The sequence below is a fragment of the Aulostomus chinensis genome, chromosome 2 (genome assembly GCF_037954235.1).
Source record: "Aulostomus chinensis isolate RoL2024-O1b breed Wild chromosome 2, RoL_Achi_v1.0, whole genome shotgun sequence".
NCBI lineage: Eukaryota > Metazoa > Chordata > Actinopteri > Syngnathiformes > Aulostomidae > Aulostomus > Aulostomus chinensis.
The window spans coordinates 1,407,551-1,432,610 of NC_141321.1; the positions used below are offsets into that span (position 1 = coordinate 1,407,551).

Here is a 25,060-nt window from a genome sequence, read left to right on the forward strand (position 1 = left end):
GCCCTACACAGTGTTGAGAAATTAGCGCGGCAACGTCAGCTGAGCTCGGTAGAAAAAAAGAGCGAAATTCACCCTCACGCAATGAGACTGACTTGATCTGAGTTGTAGTTTTTAGTTACATGGACCAAATGTCCAGCAGCCTCAGGAAGTTGGAGGATGGAGGATTTCAGTTTATGTTCATTTCATTTACTAAAGGACGTTTAGCAGAAAAAAAGTCCAAAGGGTCTTTCAAAAGCAGAAAAAAATTCCTAAACCCTGTTAAGATATATATTTTTTAAAAGACAAATAAAGGTTTTTTTTATAATTGGTAAAAGCTGTTTTTCTTTTATTCAGATTTCCAGTCAAAAGTCAAACTGAAGAAGTCAGGATAGAAATTGTTCCTGCTGAAACGGGTTGAAGATGGGGTCCAGACAGTTCATTAAAACTTCAGAACACCTTCCATTTACTGTTCAGACACATAATTGTTGGATTGAACCTGTTTATTCTTTTGAATACCACCCTTTTCCAAATTGCGTTTAAGAGAGTGCACATACGACTCTTGACGTTAAGAGGTGGGATTGTCATTCAGTTTGTCTTTAGAAACCCACTAATGAGGTCTTCTATCAGTTTCACATATGTAGGCATCTCTGTCTTGTGGGACAATGGTGCCCATTTGTTGGCAGACTGTTTAACTCCAGATGTGCACTCTTTCAGCTCAAATAGAGCAGTGGGTAAGTAGTAGGCAGCCCACAGGCCAAGACTAACCGTCAGCAATGACATCAGGCTTGTTTGAATATTTCATTCTTACTTTGGTTGTCCGAAATTACTTGACAATTTCAAGTTGGATTGAAAGAGCAAATTGAAAAGATTCTGTTGCTTGCTAGCAAACCTCTGACCACACAGACCAGATGGAACATTTCCAAGCTTGGCCCCAGGGCTGGTGAGTAGAGCAGGTATATCCTACCAGAGTCAACTGCTTCACCATCGTCTACTTAAACGATCAGGGGCATCCATGTTGTCTGGGGTTCTGTGGCTTCCTATGGGTCCCATGCCAGCCCTGACACATGGAAGATTGCAGGTGCTGAATGGGGTCCCACCAATCGCTTTGATGTGACTGACGCAAAAAAAATGGATTATTAGGGGCCCAAACTGCAGGAAGAGTGCTGCAGGGATGAGGCAAGGGTACACAATTTGTTACAAAATAAACTCCTCACCCCAGAGACAAATTCTCAAATGGACACTGTCCATGTCTGAGACGGGAAAAGGAATAACAAGAGGTCGGAATGGAGCAGGGCATGAAACACCACTCAACATGCCCCAAAGAGCTGCCCAGGCCTGCAATCTGCTCCCTCCACACCAGGCCACTGAGGTGTTCATTTCAGGTGAAAATGTTTCCATGTGAAATGCTTTATACTTGGTATCTTTGTTGTGGGTTGTGATGGTCAGAAGAGGACATGTAACATGCTACATAGACTGGCTATGAACCCTAACAGAATATTTTGAGCACCACAAATGTTACACAGAACAATAGCATACTTACGTCTGTGCACTGCACTCTTCACTCCGTTCATCCAGCCCACGCCACTGTTAGCGACAGCGACACAAACACACACCAACACTTCCACCTCCTTCATTCTGTCACTTGGGCTGGACAACCAATCACAGTGTTGTACAGGACAAAATGTAACAGAAAACGGTTTGAGATGGTCGAGGCGTGCAGTTAGAAGTCCATCAAATATTTAACTTCGCTTCAAAGATTTACTGAACAATAAAATGGACGCCATAATACTGTATTACTGATATCTACATTGATCTTATGAACCTGTTAAAATCAAGAAAGTTTATCTCTGGTTTAAAGCAGCCATTGTTCATCATAGCTTTGCTGTCATTTAGATCCTGTGTGTTACAGTGGTATCTTCTTTTGAAATAGAATTTAACTCACCCTCAACTTAGAGGGTGGCAAGGCCTGAGAGCCAGACTGGCTATGAAAGCATGAGTTGGCAAGAGCTTTGGAGCCTCAGTGAGGTCAGCCTGACGGCCTGCATTCCTCCACCTGTATCATGTGTTATTGTTGGGTCACTAAACCTGATGAGCCCAACATATCTCGACCCAGTAAAACACAATAGACCCCACTGACAACTTGAAGCTCTAAAAAGTGTAGTGCGACATCCATGTTGCTCTTAGAAGACCATGAAAATGAAACCAAATGGCTTAACGAGACCAATAAGAATAGTTAGACCTGAAACGTACATGTTTTCTGGTTTTTGTGACTAATTCAATGAGAATCAGGTGGTTGCTTGGAGTTTATTCAGTCAGAGAGGAAAGAAAGGATCGTCTTGTGGTAGCAACTTACAAGGTTTCCCCTCAACTCAGACATATATTCAAACTGATTTTAATTCAAGAATTTCAGGAAAAAACACCTCATGCTTGTTATCCATAGAGTAAACACATCCAATCCCATTAAATTTTCCTACAATTTTAGATTTCAATAATAGTGAACACACAGTTGATGTGGTCTAGTCACCATTACCTCTACAAAGGTGATGTGAACAGTTTCCCAGCTGGCCAATTAGAACTTGGGCAACATGAATAAAACATGAAAGCAGCTTTATGAGGCCAGACCCTTCAAAGGCAACACTACATTGACAACAGATTTAGAATACACCAGCTACCAGTACTGTCCTGCCTTAAACAAAGTGTGAGCTCAGTCTGAAGTATGGGATTTAGCCAACAACTACAGTGTCATCATCCAGAAACTCATAGAAGGGAACCTCCAGGTTGAGAGGTGCTGGGCCTTTCCTGATGCGGCCTGAAGCATCGTAATGTGAGCCATGGCAGGGGCAATAGTAACCTCCATAGTCACCAGCGTTGGCTATGGGCACACAACCAAGATGCGTGCACACCCCCAGGACGATGACCCAACTGGAATTGATCACCCGGTCCTTGTCATGCTGAGGGTCGCGCAGCTCAGAAATATTCACAGCTTCCTCAGCAGAGATCTCCTTCTCCGTGCGGTGACGGACAAACAGCGGTTTGCCTCTCCACTTGAAAGTCATGTTCTTGCCTTCAGGGATGTCGGCCAGCTTGATTTCAATCTTTGACAAGGCCAGGACGTCAGCTGAGGCACTCATTGAGGACACAAACTGAGTGACCACAGTCTTAGCAGCATAAATGCCAACCACAGCAGTGGCACCTGTCATCAGGTATGAGAAGGTTTTTCGACTGTCACTGCTCTCTTGAGAGGATTTGTGGGGGTCAAACACTTCTTGGCGTCTGTAGTCAGCAAAGTCTGGAACCTTGATGTCTGTGTGAGCGAATCGCACTCCTGCGCAAGCTAAACACAAAAACAAGAGTCGTCAGTCAGAAGGCATGATCCAAATGGAGTGACTTGGTGAATGACCCTATTGAAGACCAAATTATTTCATCTATTCAGATATCCATTTGCTGTTGTCCAAGCAGCAGCTACTCTTCCAGGAGTCTACCACACACACCATCTACTAGAAAGCTATTACATAGTGCAGTAAAGGGCTGCTTGGTGTATGAGGTAGAAATTACATAAATTTGGCCTACAGTAGAGATTTGCACTCTACTGGCCAATTGTTGACGAGGTCATCACACCTGCCTCAAAATGGCTGCAACCACAGAGAAAGAGTAAATGCCACGTCCGTGATTTGGACTTTGTTTGGATTTAGAAGATCGGACTCCAAACAGAAAACAATACTTGGCAAGATGTGCCGAGTGAAGGTGACAGCAGACAGAGGTAATGTGAGCAATTGATTTTACCATCTGTTTTGCAATATAGAAAACACACACACATATATATATATATAAAAATAAAATTCTGTTCAGTGATTTGTGTTCATTTGCACTATTTTGCACCCTAAAGCGCTGGGTTTTAATTTTGAGTTCTAATTTCTGCACAAAAAATGCTCTAAAATTACATTATTCTTTTTAATTATAATTTTACACTTAAATTTATACTGCACCATACACAGTTACCATGAAGGGATTCGATTTATACCGTGATGTGAATTTTAGGTCATACCACCCAGCCCCAGTGCAGTCCATAATCACGCTAAAACCCTTCACCACAATTACAAAACAAAACCAGAAACAAAAGAAACAGACAACACGACAGGGATCTGCTGTTCACCTAGGGGACGTTTTGTCAAAATCATAATGACTTTTGCCATCTCTTGAATACGTCCAGGCAGTGTTGTACGGAACCATGGATCGGTATACAACAAATTTCTTTTTCAATGCAAGTGTTTTCTCCTTCTGCTTTAACTATTTTCATCAGATGTTTAAATGATGCATTTGGCAACCAGGTCACTGAAATATGTCCAATGGCACAAGGCAACGATGCAGTTGAGTTGTTGTTTTTGGTTTTTTTAACTAGTCATTGTTAAAATGTCAGGATAAAATGTTGTATTGACATTAGTTTTGAGTGAACACCAAAGGAAAAAGCGTGCAACCTTGTTTTGATTCATTTACGATTTATTAACATTGATGTGGCAGAAGGAAAAACCTCTGAAGAATAGTTAAGATGAGATACAACAAGTGCTTTGATGACACCTCCCACAAGGAAATGAAGAAAATATTTATACAGCTATATCTATCTATCTGTCTATCTCATTTAAAGGTTAAATACTCTTGTAAAAACATTCTTATCACTCAACTTCAATACAGTAATCAAAGCTCTGAATATGTGAGACAATTTTAGTCATTTCAACTGCACTCACAACAGCTCAAGTAGTGGTAGACCTATTAATAGGGGCGATTATGATATTTAATGAATGTACACGCTTTGACTGCAAGGCCCTCACAGGGGATATGTAGTGTGATTTCCTCACCTGTGCCTGGGGTGTTTTAGAGGTTTGTTAAATACCCTTGTAAGTCCGTTCCTTTCCAATAAAAACCTCTGTGCCATTGCATTGATCATGCATTGACCATTGCATTGATTTGTCATATAGTAACTCAAAAATTTCCCAGGACAGACCTAGCAGATGGCTGCTGTGAATGACTCTGTGTTGTTTCTTAGCCAGCTGTTGTGTTGGCTCGTCTTATTGAGGAAGCATGCTTCAGTTCCTTGTTTGTAGATGACAATGACACGTACTTCACATTCACCGGTGAATGTTCATGCTTTATCGAGGAGAATTTAAACGTCTCTGGCTTCACTCACACGGAATGTAGCACTTGATGATAACCGACCCATCATCGAGAGGACATTTACGAAAAAGATAACAAGCTTCACTTAAACTTCGCCACTTCCCATAATGCGACGCGACGTCGGTGACCATTATGTGTAGCCTGTGTTTATTTCTTTCTAGGACCATATACTTGATACAACTTCAGGCAGACAATGTGATAATAAAACCCATTACAAAACCGCACAATCAGCTGATGTTCGCGGCGACCGAGGGAGTCGATGTACCAGAACTCCGGCCGGTCTACTCTCGGTAACGTCGGAGTAATGACCACAACCCGCTTGGTATCTTCGGAAGTCAGCCCCGGTCTGACGCTCAGTCCCCCAACACCGACATGTTTTAAGACAGTTAGGGTATCGTGACCTCCAAAGCAAATAAGCGACCCACTGGCTGGACAGACTAGCAAAATGCTAACGCTAAATAACCTTCGTGGAAACTCCTGCCAACTTAACAACCCGCTGCATGAATATACCACATTCATTTAGGCCATTACTATGATACACATGCCTTTAGCGTAAATATTCAACAAAAAGGCCAAAACAAAAAAGTAACTAAGCCATTTCACATTAAAAGCCTATCCTTGACTTACCATTGATGCTAACAGTGAGCGCAGGCCCCGTCTTTGGGCTTTGACCGTTTAGGGATTCGCGACACAGAAACGGCTTTTTAGGGTCCAGCAAAACCATCTTTGAATTCACAAGAACCCCAGGAACCAAAGGTTTCAAGGGACCAGCGACCGCAAAAGCTGTGGCCTGCATGTAAGGGGAGAATGCCCCCGATCGTGCCGCCAGGGACATCATCTTCACAGCTAGCAGCTGCGAAACGACCTTGTTCGTGTGGCTAAAACAACCCTGATGACGCAAGCACGCTTGATCTTCTTCTGCGATATTGCGACATCTATGACGTTGCGTTACTGCCACTCGCAGGTGGGGCATACTGTACATGGAAGTGTTAAATGTTATTAATCCAATAAAAACTGACATGTTTAAACATCAGGTAGATTTTTACAATTCAACATTTAAAAGTTTGACATCTTAAAATGAAAAAAAAAACTTATCACCAAAAGCTTGTTTTTTTCTTGTTTTCGACTGAATGAATGAATGATTTGTATATAGGCTAATAAAGATCATTTCAGCTGCTGAAGTTGTTTGCTATTTTGATGGCAATTTTTAAAACCTTTGCTTTTCTCTAATTTCCATACGTGTCATGACTACATGGGTGAGCACGAATGATCAGTGCAGATCAAGAGCAGGTTGATCTTCTAGCTTATATTTTAGTTTTGCTTGTGGTTTATTGTGAGGAAAAATGACGATGAACACATTAGCTGGATTACTGAGAATTGTTGCTCTGTCTCATCTGGTGAGAACTGTGTGCTCTCTGCAATATCATCTGCAAACATTTCAAATTCTTATGTCAGATACTGAAAATGTAATTTAAATAAAGTTTAAATAATTTAGGTCCCAATACGAAGGCACGTAGAACTCCACGGGTTACTCTTGTCACATGTGATTCGCTATCACTCATTTTCATTTATTGAGAACTACAGTTTGGATAACTTTGGTCAGGGTTAAGGAAGGGGAAGTGAGCCTGTCTCCCAAAAGAGACAGGAGGTGCACCCTTCATTCCGCTCTCCCATACCACTGGTTCATATTTTGTGGACAAGGGCACTGGTGCCTCCTCCCATAATGTATCTCTGTCCACCCTTGATCCATGATTCCCATGAAATTATGACATTTTTATAGTTAAATAATGTATGCCATATGTGTATATATGTGTTTTTATATTTATGCTATATCTATGATGTTGCTTTAGTCATATATTAATAAGAACATCAATGAAAAATTGCAAACAATCCAATTCTTAAATCAAAATAAAAATGAGCAAATAAAATGTATTTGTTTTTAGAAAAAAAATCAAATACAACCAAAAACAATGAAATTTTATAAAACAAAATATAGTATGCTCAGAGGCAACATTTCAACCCTTCCGGCATCTTCTTCAGGCCAAGGCACACAAACAAAGCTGGGTTCGCTGGCGGTAACAGGTTGGATGCTGCTCCTTCAACCGTCAGAAGAGGATTGAGCTTCCTGTGGGCTTGACATTTTAGATCCTTGGAATTCAGTTTTATTTTCACTGTTCCACTGCCAGTCCAGGTTGGCTCCCTCAACAGTGACATACAACTTCCCTTTAATTTAATGCCAGTATTTATATCCTCAGCTACCACGGTGGTACAGTGGTCAGCACTGTCGCCTCACAGCAAGAAGGTTCTGGGTTTGAGTCCCGGCTCCATCACAGGATCTTTCTGTGTGGAGTCTGCATGTTCTCCCTGTTCCTGTGTGGGTTCTCTCTGGTACTCCAGCTTCCTCCCACAGGCCAAAGACATCAAGAGGGGACGAGGCTGATTGATACTCTAAAGTGCCCGTGAGTGTGAACTGATAACTTGTGTTTAATTTATATTGCCCCTTGTCTTGTCACCTGATTTAGTGGACATTTAGGGTTAAGTTAAATGAAAGGTTGCACTGCTCCTGATGGAGAAACTCCAAGAGGCACTGGCTCCTAGGGGTTATATCTCAAATGGGAGTTTGAAATCCTCGTTTATTAAAAAAACAAAAACAGGAGGATTGAAAAAGCCTTGTTAAAATTTAAAAATAGAATATAAAATTCAGGATAAAATTGCAGCATAAATTGGGTCACAGGGCAGGACTTTGCGGGAATTCATCTTTTATTTAATTCCTCCAGTCTCCAAGGTTCTCTAGTCTCCATGTTCTCCCTGTGCCTGCATTGGTTCTCTCTGGTACTCCGGCTTCCTCCCACAGTCCAAAGACATGCAAATGGGGACGAGGCTGATTGATACTCTAAAAAAAAGACCGTAGGTATGAATGGTCATCTGTCTATATGTATTGGCCCTGCGATGGACTGATGACCTGTCCAGGGTGAACCCCGCCTCTCGCCCGAAAACTGCTGGGATAGGCTCCAGCCCCCCTGTGACCCTTAACAGGAATAAGCGGAAGAAAATGGATGGATGGCAGGCTTTGCGCCTAATAATATTTTATTATTGTGCCTGATAATACAATTACAAATGTGATATGTGATATTATTTTTTCATCCATCTTCACATTGTCATTGAAAAACATTATAAATTAACATTACAATTTTGCAGTGCCTGTACCAAACAAAGATTTTGTCTGAAGTCTGTAGAATATGATTTGTATGTAAGGCCATTTCAACTGCATACCAAAACATAATTTAAATGATATTTAGACACACATTTCAACGTTAATATATATTGCGTGTTCTGCAATTAGAAAATTTAGGTTTTGATAAAAGCCCGATCAAATGTTTAGCATTCACCATTATCTACACAACCTAGATGGACTGGATGGTTTGATAGATGGTTTGATAGTATTTATTACAATACGCAGGCATTTTGCCGAGCTGAGAATATGAACTGCCCATCCTTCATTTGAAGTCAGAGACAAAGGATTTTATCTTAATCTCTCACCCCAGTGTTTTGGTTTCTATGAAGACTCACTTAATCCATACAGTTACAAAAATGACAACAACATACTTGCTACACTTCTTCTCCCACTGTATTTCCTGCTCCATCCTGGCTTCTGCCACCCCCTCTCCCTCTCAGGACAGTATGGAAGGTTTTATGTAGCACTGCTTTGATAGTTGAAAAATAATGTCATAAATGGTCTCTGTAATATATCATAACAGAAGCTTTTCATTTTAATGGGGGAAAAATGTCCCCCGTACAAGCCGCTGAAAACTGGTTGATGAACGTTAACATACAGCACATTTGACAAGACTGATGAAATTGAAATTCCTTATCCACAGTGATTGCAGTTGTTTCATGCTTCCTGTTAATGATCATTTAGGCAAACCGAAGTTTCATATGAGCGATGAGCCTGATGGCCCTTCAAGAGTTAAAACTAATAACTAATAATTAAAACTAATAAAATGCAACATCAGCACAGCAATGATAAAGATATACTGCTTTAGTTGTGGTAGATGCTGAGGGGCAAAGCCAGGTCAAAGAGGGGGAAAAAACCAGGGCTAAGAAGGCAAAGCTAGGGTTAAGAAGGCAAAACCAGGGCTAAGAAGGCAAAACCAGGTCAAAGAGGGGAAAAACTGGTGCTCAGATTATCAAAACCAGGGTTAAGGTCAAAACCACAGAAAACAGCCTCCTGCCTCAAGCAGCGAAAGTGTGAAGAAGAGCTGCTCAGGGTTGACATGTAGTCAGGAGTCGAGTCATAAATTGGTCCCCTGCCTCCACCTTGTGGAGGCCAGTGGTAACTGCAATCATAGATTCTTACAGAGGGAGACGATTGTACACTGTTGGAAACTGTTATCTTCATATGCTACATCATGCTTAGAAACTGTTAGAAATTGTCGTTTTCATATGCTATGTCATGCTTAGATAAGCTTAGCTGCTTGGGGGGTGAAGGCAAAGAAGTTTTAGGAATTCAGTAATGAAGTACAAAGTGTCTGTGCTTTTTATCTCAAGCGGAAGTTGTCAATAGTCAAGGACAGTTCACATGAGGATGAGCCCATCGCAGAGAGGTACTCCCAGTCTGCAGACCGTGCAGAGTGGATGTGACTTATAACTGTTATGCACTCTTGAGCTTCAACAGATAAAGAAGCAGGTGGGGGGAAATGTGTGTGTGTGTGTGTGTGTTTGTGCCAGATAATTATGCTTCTCCACAGATTATCTCAGCAACATTAGAGTATAAGGAGGTGAGCAACCAATCAGAGGAGGGAACCACCCTGCAGTGAAGACAATCCTACACCTGAAACATTGTTTAACTCTCTATAAAACACTGGGTCAGGACAGAGAGTGTTTTTGTCAGAACTGATATGGCCAGGGAGCGATAGACATCGACCCAGAGCTCTGTGCAACTTGGGTGATTCATCTTGCATTGGGCAGATAAATACTCTTGATTGTATTCATTGGTCTCTTGCCTGTTTTTGGTTCCAAGCTCCAACCATGAATGAACACGCCAGGCTAAGTTTGGAAGGTTCTTGGGTTCTAGCCTGACAACACTAACCCTCACTCTGTCACTGGAGGAAGCCATCGATCCCGATTAATGCAGATGACATGACGCTAATGCTTGTTAAGGTTGAAGGTCAGCAGTGACCATGGCAGATGATGGGATGGTTGAAAACCTGCAAAGACAAAGTGGAGACGACCAAACAGATCATAAGAGCCCGTAAACATCAGAAGAAACTGTTGAAACCAAGCTTATCAGCTGAAAAGGCACCTAAGCTGCGACCTGTGAGTTCAAAAAGGAAGGTCTTAAGTCTGCTCTTAAAGGTTAAAGAGGGTGTCTGCATCCTGTACTGAAACTGGGAGACGGTTCCACAGGAGGGGAGCCTGATAGCTGAAGGCTCTGGCTCCCATTCTACTCTTAGAAACTCTAGGAACCACAAGTAACCCTGCATCCTGGGAGTGAAGGGTTCCAGCTGGATAGTAGGGGAACAAACAAAATAAATGCTTAAATAAAATTATTTATATTTATATTTATATTAACCAGACCTGACTCAGACTGACAATGTTTGTGTTTGTTAAATATTTTATGTTGGTTGAGTTTATGTCTGTGTGTTAATGTGTGCTAAAAAATGTGGTGTGAGCTGTCCAGGGTGAACCCCGCCTCTCGCCCGTAGCCGCTGAGATAGGCTCCAGCCCCCCTGCAACCCTTTATAGGAATAAGCGGAAGAAAATGGATGGATTATATAAAGCTTGATGGGTTCTGTTGATTCTTTAGCAGTAATACCTGTGTTTAACAACGTTGCAATTTTGAATCTTGGATACATGTTGTAAAAGTGAAATTCATTCTTTCCCTTCACACAAAACTGGTAATGCGTTTGTTTTAAATAAAATAATTAATTCACTCTATTCCACAAACATAAACACTTTATTCATGTTAAGTGTTTTGTTTAGCAAATCTATAATGTGGGCGGCATGGTTGTGCAGTGGTTAGCACAGCAAGAAGGTTCGCGGTTCGAGTCCCAGTTCGGGCACAGGATCTTTCTGTGTGGAGTTTACATGTTCTCCCTGTTCCTGTGTGGGTTCTCTCTGGTACTCCAGCTTCCTCCTGCCGTCATTAGACATGCAGTTGGGGTCTAGGTTAATTGGATACTCTAAATTGACTGCAAGTCTGACTGTGAGTGTGACTGGTTGTCTGTCTACAAGTGTTAACCCCGCGATAGACTTGTGACCTGTCCAGGGTAAACCCCGCCTCTTGCCCGAAAACTACTGGCTCCAGCCCCCCCGTGCCCCTTAACAGGATAAGCCAAAGAAAATGAATGGATGGATGGATCTATAATGTGCATTTATTCTGAAGATCATGTGTAACTGTATGTTTGAGTTGCAAAGTTGGAAGTAGGGTATGAGAGAAGTGTTGGATGGTTGAAGAGTGAGTGGTTGAAGTGGATAATAGGCCAGGGTGCTTTTTTGCGCAGTTATAAGTGAGAAGTCAGAATTAAAATTGTTAAAGGAATGTTAAAGAGTTAAAGGAGAAGTGTGTATGACTGAAGGGTTAACGCCTCCGGGCTCCTCCGAGTGTGATTGGTGCGAATGGTCAGTGGGAGTAATTAAGGCGTGCATGGGTATTGTAGTACAGTTGACGCATAAGTTGGCAACCAGCCCAGAAAACAGACAGTAGCCTGTTGCACCTGGACAACTGCGTGGAGGTGAGGGAGAGCTGCTCAGGGTTGACATGTTCTCAGGTCAGTCATAAAATGGTCCCCTGCCTCCACCTTGTGGATGTCAGCAGGAACTGCAACCAAAGGTTCTGACAGAGGGAGACGATTGTACACCAACCCTCACTCTGTCACTGGAGGAAGCCATCGATCCCGATTAATGCAGATGACATGACGCTAATGCTTGTAAAGGTTGAAGGTCGGCAGTGACCATGGCAGATGATGGGATGGTTGAAAACCTGCAAAGACAAAGTGGAGACGACCAAACACATCATAAGAGCCCGTAAACATCAGAAGAAACCAAATATACAAAGACAAACCCCAAGATTAGATTCTGAACTCATTCACGTAGTGATGAGGAGACACAAACGCAGAAATAACTTCTCCACATGACAGGCGACTGCAGATTTCAATCAGACTGTCATCACGCAGAGGAAAGACGCGTTTCCTCGTTGCCAAGCGCAGACGCAACTTCTGTGTCCAGGATTCACTTCTGTCATTGCTGTTTGTTCACTGTTTAGGATTTCTTCCTCCATCAACCTGCTTCTGTTGGGAAAGGAACAAATCAGCAGAGAGCTGCAGGTCAGCTGATCCGGTGCTTGGACACGGCTGAATGAAGCTGGGCTTTATTTTCTTCTCCATCGGATCACCGTCAGGCTGCAGATCGATAGAAATGTAGACCAGGTGCTTCCTTCAAAGTCACAGCAAGAACTGCAGCGTCCCCAGATCACCAGTCCCACTGTCAGGTCATTTAAACAGGAATAAACTAAACCCAACCGTCATCGGGCCTCAAAGAAATAGCACTCCTATTACTTCTGCCCCACGCAGATGTGTGTCTGATGCTTATCTCACACACACACACACACACACACACACACACACACACACACACACACACACACACACACAATCTCCCTCTCTCTCGCTTATTGTCTTTTCATTTTATTGTCTTCGACAGTCAGACAATAATAAGATTCTGAAACTTAAATACGGATATAACACTATTCTCAGCAAACGTATTGGCAGCCTTTTACTAAAGCTCAAACAGAAACATTTTGAACTCGGAGATAAACCAGAGAAATTGTTAGCCTCTCAACTCAGAGGTGTGCGGGCTAAACAAGCCATCCATGGGATTCATCTAAATCAGGCAAATTAGTCACCAACTCAAAAGAGGTAAATGCCTGCTTCAGGGATTTTTACAAGGAATTATATACTAGCACAGTAAAGGCTGCTGAAGTAGATTTTTGTAACTTTTTTGCTGATCTAAATATTCCCCAATTACAAGGTACTTCAAGAGATGAAACTGACAGCTCGAATTTCTAAGGCTGATCTCTTAAATGCTATCCAAGCTTTCCCGTCCAGAAAGGCAGCAGGCCCGATGGCTTTGGCTATGAATTTTATCAGACATTCCACGAGAAAGTAGTTCCCCTCATGCTAAGAATGGTGAATGATTCAGTGGAGAATAAGAGGCTCCTCAAGTCACTTTATGACGCCAATGTCTGTCTGCAAAAGACAAGGAAGAGACCGACCCAGCAAGTTATAGACCTATAGCCCTTTTAAATTGTTATCAGAAGATAATTACTAAAGTCTTCGTGACAAAATTAGGTAGTCATATTTCAGAAATTGTACATCCCTATCAGAGCGGGTTTATCCCGGGTAGATTTTTATTCAGTAATGTACGCTTGCTTTTAAACACTCTATATGGAGTTCATGAAAAGAACACACAAGCCGCTGTTTTGTCTCTCGATGCCTAAAAGGCGTTTGATCACATTGAATAGTCCTACATGTTTGAGACACTGAAGCTTTTTGTGTTTGGTGTGAATTTTATAGAGTGGATCCAAATGATCTATTCCAATCCAGTATATTCAGTTGTCACTATTACAGACAAGTCCCAACCTTTTAGTCCGTAACGCGGTGTAAGGCAGGGTGATCCTCTTTCCCCCCTCCTTTTTGATATTGCTTTAGAACCTCTTGCAATAGGTATTAGGAGTCATCCAGGTATCCATGGCATAAAATTTGGTAACATTGAAAGTTTGGTGAATCTATACGCTGATGATTTATTGATTTGTGTATCTGACCCAGGAGTTCTGATTCTGAATCTTCTGAACTAAATTGAATTGTTTAGTAACTTGTCAGGATACACAATTAATTGGGGTAAAAGTGAATTAATGCCTTTGACTGATACGCTGAATCCTGTTTTTTTTTAATCTTTGCCATTTAAACAGTTAACTCCCACTTTACTTATCTTGGGCTTAAGATTCCTAGAAATCCCATATTCGGTTGAATCCTGAAGCACAAGACAAAATTATAAAAAGTTCAGAAATGAGTTCAGAGTTCAGAAATGAGTTATGTTCTACATGAATCAATGTTCCAAGCTTTACAGAATGTCAATATGCATGTATCTACAAAAAAATAAATACATATATATATATATATATAACGCAAGGAGCTGCAGACAAAATATGGCAGAATGGTAGCCTCACACCAGGCTAGTAGTTTCCCTCTAAGCCCCGCGAGCGGAAATGAAACTCACTTAAATACCCCTCTGTGGTATGGCTAATTCGAGCAAACCACTACAGCGGGGACTCAACAAATCCAGAATTTTTTACCCCCTTGCCCTTAATACAAGAATATACATCGCAATCCACTATGCAAAATTCCCCTTTGGATACATCAAACATTTCCCATATTTACACCACATCTTTTGTACAGTAAGCCCATAACTCACAAAAGGTACAAAAACAAACACCCCTAAACACAATGGAACACACACCCACTGAGGAGCAGTGGAGCCAGACCAGGCATGTTGTGGATATGAGAGTCCAGGGGAGATAATGTGTGTGTATGTAGGACCAGAGACTTAAGCAGGGAGCAGATGAGGAGTGGGACACATAGTGGGTACCTCACTACACGCTGGAATGTTAGGCAGGAGTGAAAACTGTCGCAGGTGAGTTGTGGGTGAGGCAAGTGAGAGCCGCCACACACTATGTTCTTGACGCCGGCACACCGCTTGTGTAACCTGTGTCACCAAGCATGGCAGCAACAAACACATCCAAACCATAATATACTCATCAAGTCCCTTAAAACATGGTGTGTGTGTGTGTGTGTGTGTGTGTGTGTGTGTGTGTGTGTGTGCGCACGCGCGTGCGCATGTGTGTCCAAATGTCCAGGCAAAGTCCCTCGTCTCCTTCGTGAGCCACATCGCATTATGGCGTCCAGACAGGGAGACTGTGAGAAGGGGGGTGCTCACCTTCTCACAAGTCGTCAGTGAAATTCAACTTGTTTTGCAACTGATTATTCACAGAATTTGACCTGCATGACCACATGACCTCATTTCATCATTATTTTTTGATCTCTCAGAGGCAGGCCAAGCTTGTGTCTGTAGCTGTAGTCAGCGGTTTGGCTGAGTGCTTGTACTTACTTCCGTCTCTGGCAAGGATGGATCTCTGTGGATTAGACAAAGACCAAAGTAACACTCGTGTAACAATCAAGTGTATTTTTGCCTTTTAATGGATTCAAGTCTTAGCCTGGGATGGCATGGTCTGGATGTATACCTGTGGCTCTGCTGCTAAACAAGCACAGCAGCTAGGGCAGTGATATTACTCTTCCAACCCCCGAAAACACTTGTCTCCATGTTTCTCCTGCACACCAGCCTCTCATAGCAGATGCTATCCTGTCCTCATTCAGGAAACAAACAAACGCTTTCTTAACTTTTTTTTAATCTGCTCTGCAGCATCAGCGAAACTAATCAGACATCCAGTGGTGCAGTGGTCAGCACTGTGGCCTCACAGCAAGAAGGCTCTGGGTTTGAGTCCCAGCTCGGGCACAGGATCTTTCTGTGTGGAGTCTCCATGTTCTCCCTGTGCCTGCGTGGGTTCTCTCTGGTACTCCAGCTTCTTCCCACCATCCAAAGACATGCAATTAGGGACAAGGCTAATTGAATGCTCTAAACTGACTGTAGGTGTGAATGTGAGTGCGAATGGTTGTTTGTCTCTATGTGTTGGCCCTGTGATGGACTGGCGACTTGTCCAGGATGAACCCCGCCCCTCGCGACCCTTAATAGGAACGAGCGGAAGAAAATGGATGGATGGAATATTTCAATGTTCAAAACCATGACACATCCCTATTGCTAGCTGTCAGTCTCCATTAGCTTTGAGCTAAATATACACATGGATGGCTCTTTCTGACTTCTGGGCTCTTAAAGAAGCAATGCAGGAGGAAGAAACATCTTTGCAGAATAAGTATCACTTTAATGGATGAAGGCCAGTGTCATAGGTTGTTGATATTACCTGAAGCTAACAGGACAAAAGCTAGAGAAGGAACTGGAGTGACCCCCATGGGGTCACAAATTTAACACCCTCAGAATTGAAATCAACACTGACCCAGGGTTTATATGGGAACCACTGGTTAAGTGTTAAAGTAACACTTTCGAAAGTGTTAAAATTATTAACACTATGACAGTGTTACCAAACAAACTCTTACAGTATAAATTTTTTAATTAACACTTTTAAATTCAAAATGTAACAATTTTTATTACAAAAATTTACACCACAATAGATAACAAGAACACTAGATTTGTGTTCAAAGTTCACTAATTAGTGACACCAGCAGAGTTATCTATTCAACACTGAACCGGTGTACAAGTAACATTTTGTGGTGTTAAATGTACATTTAACTTGTGTTTACTATTCTAGCGATAAGGTGTACTTTGTGCACTGGGATCAACACTATTGAGTTAAAAATGTACAATCTGTTAGCGTTCGTCTAACCATCCACCACCCATGTATTATAATCACTCCAAAAATTGTAATGAAAAATATTTTATTTTTCTTTTACAGGGGCTTCACATTAAATTTTTTAAGGTGCAGGGCACTCCTAAAACCCTGCGCAATACCGCCCAAAACACGAGGTAGCTTGCAAGAGTTGCTTACCTATACAATGCGGCCAGGCCCACATTCAAGCTCAAGCCCAGGGGCCCGACGACGTAAGGGGCCCAGCGCAAGATTGAAGTGGGAGGGAAAAAAATGGTCACATTTTGCTCTAAATACTGTCTGCATATAGTGAGTAATGGGCCCTCTCTCTGTGAGGGCAGGCAGAATGCATCTTGACATTGATTGGTTTATGGTTATGTGACATAACCATAAACAATTGACATAACTTATGTCAATCATGTACCTGTCCAATGAACAGGGTCCCATAAAGTGCTATGGGCCCCGGATGTGCTGCACTTCTTTTTGTAAACTCTGCCGATGTGGAAAACTAAAAAGAAAAAAAAACATGTCGGGAAAGAAACCAAAAAGTGGAGCTCAAAAAAGAAAAAATCTAAGATTTAAATTACAACGTGAATCGCAACTATTGACAAAAATCCCCAAGCTCACGGGATATTTCAAAGTGGATGAGGAGAGTGCCGGTCACCAGGCAACAGCGGCGACAGCAGCGATGGAGCCCGCGGGCACATCGCATGGCAAAGGTTAGCAAGCTAGGACATTAAGCTAGCTAGCCAGCACAAAAATTAGAAAATTATGTTTCAATTTAGCATGTCTGATTTCGGCGTGATTCTTTTGCCAGCTGGAGCCTTGGAATTGCAAGCCGCTTCATCACTGGAACCGCTTGTGAGCCCCTGTGAGCTTTTCGGCTGCTCCGCGGCCCCCGGAACAACCGCCGCCGCCCTGGTAGATTGTTCTTCAGCCCCTCCAGAACCGCCCACGGCCCCGATGGACTTTTCTTCAGCCTCTCCAGAACCGCCCGCGGCCCCGATGGACTTTTCTTCTGCCCCGCCACCTGCCTATACAAGCAAGGACCCAGGAAACTGGACGGAAATCAACAAGGATGCAACTGACTACTGGGTTAGGAATGGACCGATCCAGTGCCAGAATCAAGAGGCAGATTTTGTAGCCTCTGAACAACAGTACAAGCACCAAAAAAGAAGTTTTTCAAAAGGTTAGTTCACCCGCATACTTGTCAATTGTGAAACTGTTCCCCGCGATTGGCTACCTGACTTGCCTTCCAAAGGAAGTGTATTTTGCTTTGTTTGCCATTTATTTGGAAAGAGTAAATCCTCAAAGTTTCCAGCTGTTGCTTTGATGACTGGAAACATGCAAGAGAATGTCTCCTTGAGCATGAAGGTTCGGAGGCCCATCGCAAAAATAAACTGACCTGGATTAACAGAACCACAGAAAAAGGACAAATTGATTTTGGACTACGTCAACGGTTTCAGGGTGAGTGCCAGTATTGGACAGAGGTCTTAAAAAGGGTTGTAGCCATGGTAAAATTTCTTTCTGAGCGTGGGCTTGCCTTTAGAGGGGACACACACACATTTGGCTCACCCAATAATGGCAATTATATGGGGTGCTTAGAATTAATCAGTCAGTTTGACCCATTTTTGAGAGAGCACATAGTGACTTCAGGAAGGGGGACACCGTCATATCTTTCAGCAACAATCTGTGATGAGTTTGTCCACTTGATGGGGGAAGAAGTTCAATCTAAAGTTATAAATGACATCAAGATTGCAAAATATTTTTCCATCAGTGTAGATTCAACACCAGGTGTATCCCATACAGATCAGTTCACATTTATTATTCACTTTGTGTCTCCAGAGGGATCTATACAGGAATGCTTTGTAGAATTCTTGCCAATAAACAGTCACACAGGTGAATCTATTGCTCATGAGATTCTCTCTGTTCTGGGCAAATTGGGCATTAATATTGACAACTGTTGTGGTCAGTGCTACGACAATGCCAGCAACATGGCAGGGCCCTATAAAGGCGTGCAGTCAAGAATAAGAAACATCAACCCACTTGCTGAATGGGTTGCATGTGCTGCCCATACGTTAAATTTAGTCGCAGTCAGTGCAGTAAACTGCTGTCTTCAAACTGATGAATTCTTCACATTTGTCCAAAATGTCTTCAATTTCTGCTCCACCTCAACATCTCGGTGGCAGACTGTTACATCAGGCCTTGAGCCAAATGCAAATAAAAGAATTAAGACTGTAAAGTCAATGTCAGACCCAAGGTGGTGTGCTCATGCCCAGGAAACTCAAGCATCATGCCTAAGTTATGACAACATCCACAACTCACTAGTAAAAATCGCAGAGGATAATAATCAAAACATAACCACAGGCAAAGAAGCTCTGGCTCTATGCAGACAAATGGAAAGGCTAGAAATAGCTTTCCTATGTAATTTGTGGAACACTATACTCTCCTATACAAAAGAACTATCATCAGATGTGACAAGACAGAAACAGACGGACTGAGACGGCGTAAAAAAGGTCCAAATGAGTCGTCTGAGCCAGATGTGGGTATAACAATGACGGGACAGCAAAGTTCAAAGTCAGTGTTTTCAATTTGATCATTGGTAAACTTGTGGCAGAACTAAACAGGCGTTATGAATCTTTCCATGCACTGAATAGCACTTTTGGATTTCTAAATAAAATTCACATGCTCTCACCTCCAGAACTTCGTTCAGCCGCTGCAGTACTTCAAAAAAATATCATTCAGATTTACAGGAGGACTTTCTTGATGAAACAGAGCAATTCAGAGAATTTATCAAAGAAAAAGAAAATAAATGTGCACGGGGCTTCCTTCAGCTAATAAAGAAGATGGACTTGTCATCTGTTTTTCCAAACATGGACATTGCCTTAAGGATTTATTTAACTCTCCCTGTAACAAATGCCTCTGGAGAGCGATCTTTTTCAAAACTAGGACTGGTCAAAAACAGACTGCGTTCCACAATGGGACAAAAGAAACTAAACCACTTAACAATGGTTTAAAGTGACATTGTTAAAGCACTTGACTTCACTCATCTAATTAAGAATTTTACAGCACTTGAAACCAGGAAGGATTCATTTTAGCCATGATTTGAGCCATTGTCAATAATTGACAAAAGATGTGAAAAGATGCCCTGCAGTTTGTAATAAGCATATATGGGAGTTTTGTTTTTGAGTGTATCTGATGTCTGACATCTTTGCTTGTTGTCAAATTTAATTGTAATAGAGCTTGACAGTCAAATTGCTCACTTTCAGCTATGTTGCATGTTACAGTTTCTGTATGGAGATATGCAGTGTGAATTTTCACATAAAGTTTATGTGATGTTACAGTCAAAATGGTTGTGGAGTGATTTTTGATGCCTTATTTTCTAATGGTAAATATTCTGTTAGTATAGCGCTCTTCACAGCACTAGTGCACAGAGCACTTCACAGAGATCACATTCACCCATTCACACACACACATTCACACACTGATGGTGAAAGGCTACACAAAGCGCTAACCACGACCCATCAGGAGCAAGTGGGGTTAAGTGTCTTGCTCAGGGACACATCGGCACGGCTCGGGCCGGATGATCAAACCCACGACATTCCGGTTGCAAGACGACCACTCTACCAACTACAGCTGTACATGTATTTCCAGTGGCGGGGAGGGGGGCCCTGGAAAAGGGGTAAGCCCTGGGACCCATGGTGCCTTAATGCGGGCCTGGATGCAGCTGTCTGGCACAATCTAAAAAAAAAGCGTCTGTACCATAAGACATCTGAATATCAAAGGGCTTGAAGTATCTCAAGTCATGAGGTGTAACAACTGAAACATTATAAAGTGCTCTAAACATGAGGTCTCCATTTCAGATACCAAAAAATAAACAGATAATACAACATTGTTGGCAACACCACTGCCCTGTAGCTTTGCAATGATTGAAGCACACATATCTTTTGCTTGATCATTTGACATCCCGGATGTTGAAGGTTGATTTATCAAATCAAGATCCATGTCAGAGGTGTCCTGTTGTGAGCTCTGTCCACCCAAGTCTGACTGATGTGGTGTTTGCATGTTATCATTGCTTGTCCCTGTGTTAACAATGCTATAACAATTTAAATGCTTCCTCAAACCGGCAATAGTTTGAAACTGCAATGAACATCCTTCTGGAGCACAAGTAACAACAAACTTTTTGCCTGAATATAACCCATGAAAAAACTTAAGATGCTGAATTGATGCACCAGGTGCATCATGCAAGGATCTACAAATATGACATCTATACGGTTCAAGAGCTCTGCTTTCAGCGTCTTATTCGTGAACCTGGCTTTATGCCATTTGGCTTCCTGTAACCTATGCAACAAAAAAAACAAAAACAAAAAAAACCCCTTAAGTGCTGAGTATGCATGTGCATCATGCAATTGCATACAAATATTTCATGTACTCTGTCAAGGAACTTGGCTCTCAGCTCCTGTTCATAAACTTTGCTCTCAACTCCTTCACCTTTAAACTCTCTTTAGTGGTATCAACATTGATACTATAGACAGTTGTCTGAAGGAATGTGTACATGTTGCTGAGAGCATCATCATAACTAACACTGAAAAAGAAGACGCGAGTGAAGCTGGCCCCCCACCCCACGCAAAATTTCAGGAAAATAGTCTGTTTCGTTTTTGCTGGTTTGTGCTGTAAAAAATTTCGTTTGTGCTGCTATGGATTTTTAATTATTAAAGATTATTTTTTAGGTCATCCAGAGTTCCCCCAGCCACCCACTTGCTCGTTTGTACTTCGTTTGTGCTGGTTTGTACCATAAGAATTTCCATTTGTGCTGATGCGGTTTTAGAGATATTGCACACATTTTTTTTTTCTGGTGATGACGTCACCCAGCCCCCCACTTGCTCCAAACGAACCGGGAGTGGTGCCGATTGTTTGTGCTGGTTTGGTTCCTGTCAACCAAAAACATGTTTCGAATACCAATAAAAAAGCTTACATTCCAGAGCCAGTGTTTGTTCTTTATTTGAAAGAATAATCATGTCATGCTCCTGCTGCCCATGCATCTGCCACTAAGGTCTACTCATGCTAGCTTCACTTTGGGGAATTAAAAAAAACAACAACAAACACCTCCACATGCACATGGGGAGCACAGATTTCACCACCCCTCAGCAAATACAAACTTCTGGCCAACGTAAGTAAAATATGTAAAAACTGAGTTCATAGGCCATAACCATATGGAATGAAAAACATTGCCTTCTGCATCATGAATAGTCTGTGAACAGTGTCTACAATGGAAAATGAATGAAAATCTTTATCTCTGCTTGCCAGCTAGCTAACATTTTCACATTAGACACATGTAGGCTAATTAAGCAACGGCACTAAAGACTTAAAAGGGTTAGCTCAATAAAAAAATATTTAAATAATACATTGTTTTGATTGTTAATTATTTATTTCACAAACATATATTTCTTCCCATTGTTGTGGTTGCCAGATATTTGATTTCAAGCCAATATGATTGTACTACAGAGTATATTATGACTGGTCGCAAAATTCAGGCCTCAATTTTTCCAAGCAATGAATCTTAATTATATTAATTTTCTCTTAAACTAGATGCCCAAACAACCAGCAGTAGACAGAGATTCGATTTTGCAGTTCTCTGTTCTTCAAAAGAGGCAATACTACAAAATGGCAACGTAGCCACTCCAAATGCCAGTGTGTGGACGGATCTCAGTTATAAGCTGGGAAACAAGATGTCTGCAAAGGATCTGCACACCTTCGTCAAGGGCAACAGACACAACATTAGGTCAGCTTTGGGATTAAGTCATCATGAAACTGATCCTGACACCAGTGATGACGCAGGCTCTGAATCAGGTGCCCTTTTCCCTGAACAGTCATTTCAACTTCAAGTTCCTTTTGACAAGTGGAGGGAATTTATTCCAGAAAAAGTTGAATACATAGATAAGTAATCACAATCCCAAAAAAGGAAATACACAATTTTGAAGCCTGGCACCTGGACCCACATCATAAATGAGCAAATCTGGGAAGCAGTTAAAATTGCTTGCACATTTGTTTTTAAAAGAGCCAAGGTCTTTCCTTCAGTCACATATAATTACACTGGAATCACAGGATACTGTAAGGAGAGTCATGGCCTTCTTGACATAAATTGTGACAGAGAGCCTGAAATCAACAGCCAAATGGTGCTCAACTGTTTCATTAAGAACTGTGATGACTCCCTGCACACGGGCAGCTCAAAGCGCTTCATGGCTGGACAGTTGCGTGTGCAGGTAGCCAAAGAACTATGTGAGGGCAGGATGGAACCACATGTATGGTGGGCATCACGAGCAGAGAAGCTGATGGACAAGATCCTGAGCTAAGCCATCTACCAAATTTGGCCACCTTGCGCAATGCAAAACAAGAGCGAAATGATATGGCATTAGGTGACAAAGATCCCATTTTGTCATTGCAGCTATTGAAGTACATTAAAGACATTGGACTGGACAAGTTTTTCTGTCACTACTGGAGTCAAACACAAATGCGTGTGTACAAGACTTTATCCAAGAAATCTCACCCAAGAGTATGTTTTGATGCAACTGGCTCAGTCGTTATAAAAACTGTTGAGACCAAATGGCTCATCTGGCCACGTGAGTGAAGCTGGCCTCCCACCCAACGCCAAATTTTGGGAAAAAAGTCTGTTTCGTTTGTGCTTCGTTTGTGCTGGTATGGTTTTTCAATTATTAAAGATTCTTTTTTAGGTCACCCTGAGTTCACCCAGCCCCCCATTTGCTCCAAACAGACCCAGAGTCGTGCCGTTAATTTGTGCTTCGTTTGTGCTGGTTTGTGCCGTAAAAATTTCCGTTTGTGCTGACACGGTTTTAGAGATATTAGACACTTTATTTTCTGGTGATGATGCTGTTCGATGGAGCACCCCTTGCACGTTAGCCGTTTACTGTAGCCTGATGTCCATACAAGGTCAATGAAGCATGCAGGAGCATCCTGTTGGCGCGCTCAGGTTGTGGTGTTTCTCTCTCCCTCTCGCCCTCAAATATGTGATATTTTCCCTCAGAAGGAATGTTTTTAAGCTCGAAAGCAACACAACCACAATTTTATTGTGTTCAGCCATGTTTTTCCGAGCATAAGTAATGAAACGCACTTATCTCGGAATTTCAGAGTGCAATCAAACCCAGCGTTATTCCAATGATTACACAGTCGTAATGGCTTGCTCATCATCAATGCTCATCATTTAATACATATTCCTTGATTACCTGCTCCAACAGTCCTGTCAACCAAAAACATGTCTTGAATACCAATAAAAAAAGAATACATTACGGAGCCAGTGTTTGTTCTTTATTTGAAAGAATGATCATGCCATGCACCTGCCACTAAGGTCCACTCATGCTTACCTAATTATGGGGAATTAAAAAAAAAACAAAAAACAAAAAAAACCTCCACATGCACATGGGGAGCACAGATTTCATCACCCCTCAGCAAATTCAAACTTCTGGCCAACGTAAATAAAATATGTAAAAACTGATTTAACCCCTTAATAGGCCTACCATATGGAATGAAAAACGTTGCCTTCTGCAACATAAATAGTCTGTGAACAGTGTCTACAGTGAAAATGACTGAAAATCCTTATCTCTGCTAGCCAGCTAGCTAACATTTTCACATTAGAAACATGTAGGCAGTCATCGCATTTCAAAGATGCTTGACCATGGATGCTGTTGGACATTATGTGGCCTACTGCAAGAGGGCTCCATGTGTCTGGGAGATGTACGATGACCTGGGAAGTAAGGTGAAAGCAGCATCAGAGAACACAAAGCTCTGCCCACATGCTGTGTTCTTCACAAAGCAGTGATTGCATAATTGTTGCAATGTTCTGCTTTTTCCACATTCCATGTGTCATTTTGCACATAAAGTCATGTGTTTTGTCATTGTTACAGACCTAAGTTTCTTCTTGCTGTCATCAACTTCACATTCATGGTTGTATTAATGACAACCGCTGAAGTGACTGGCTTGAACTTCTGTAATATTGACCAACGCTATGGCTCGGCGAATGCTCACCGGCGCTTCTGCTAGCCAAAACATGTAATCACAAATTATGGGAACAACAATCGAAAATGCATAGTTTTTCAGGAGAAAAAAGATCCACCAGCGTAACATGTTTACCTGAAGTTCGTCCTGCAACAGTGGCATTCCTGGAGCTTGAAGAATGAAAAAAAAAAAAAAAAAAAAAAAAAAAAAAGAAGAAGAATGAAAACCGGATCAGCACAAACGAAAATCTTTACAGCACAAACCAAAATGAACAAATGAACGGCACCACTCCGGGTCTGTTTAGAGCAAATGGGGGGCTGGGTGACGTCATCACCAGAAAATAAAGCATGTAACATCTCTAAAACCGCGTCAGCACTAACGGACATTTTGCCGGTCATACACCTTCCA

At 41.9% G+C, this 25,060-nt stretch overlaps 2 protein-coding genes across 6 annotated transcripts in view; one reads left to right on the forward strand and one right to left on the reverse strand.

Annotated features, from left to right (window-relative positions):
• Window positions 1–304, forward strand: part of LOC147268732 (anoctamin-9-like) — a 43,692-nt gene extending 43,388 nt beyond the window's left edge. For all 5 annotated transcript variants that reach the window (XM_086222333.1, XM_086222340.1, XM_086222351.1 and 2 more), the window contains one exon: window positions 1–304. This exon is cut by the window's left edge and continues 1,762 nt beyond it. The gene's annotated coding sequence lies outside the window, so the exon portion shown is untranslated.
• Window positions 305–2,269: 1,965 nt separating this feature from the next.
• uqcrfs1 (ubiquinol-cytochrome c reductase, Rieske iron-sulfur polypeptide 1) lies at window positions 2,270–6,050 on the reverse strand. Its single transcript, XM_086222390.1, has 2 exons — window positions 5,776–6,050; window positions 2,270–3,313 (listed from the first exon to the last, which is right to left on the reverse strand). Exons 1-2 carry the CDS (start codon window positions 5,984–5,986, stop codon window positions 2,703–2,705), a joined length of 822 nt encoding a protein of 273 aa, XP_086078516.1. The 5' UTR covers window positions 5,987–6,050; the 3' UTR covers window positions 2,270–2,702.
• Between the last annotated feature and the right edge of the window lie 19,010 nt (window positions 6,051–25,060).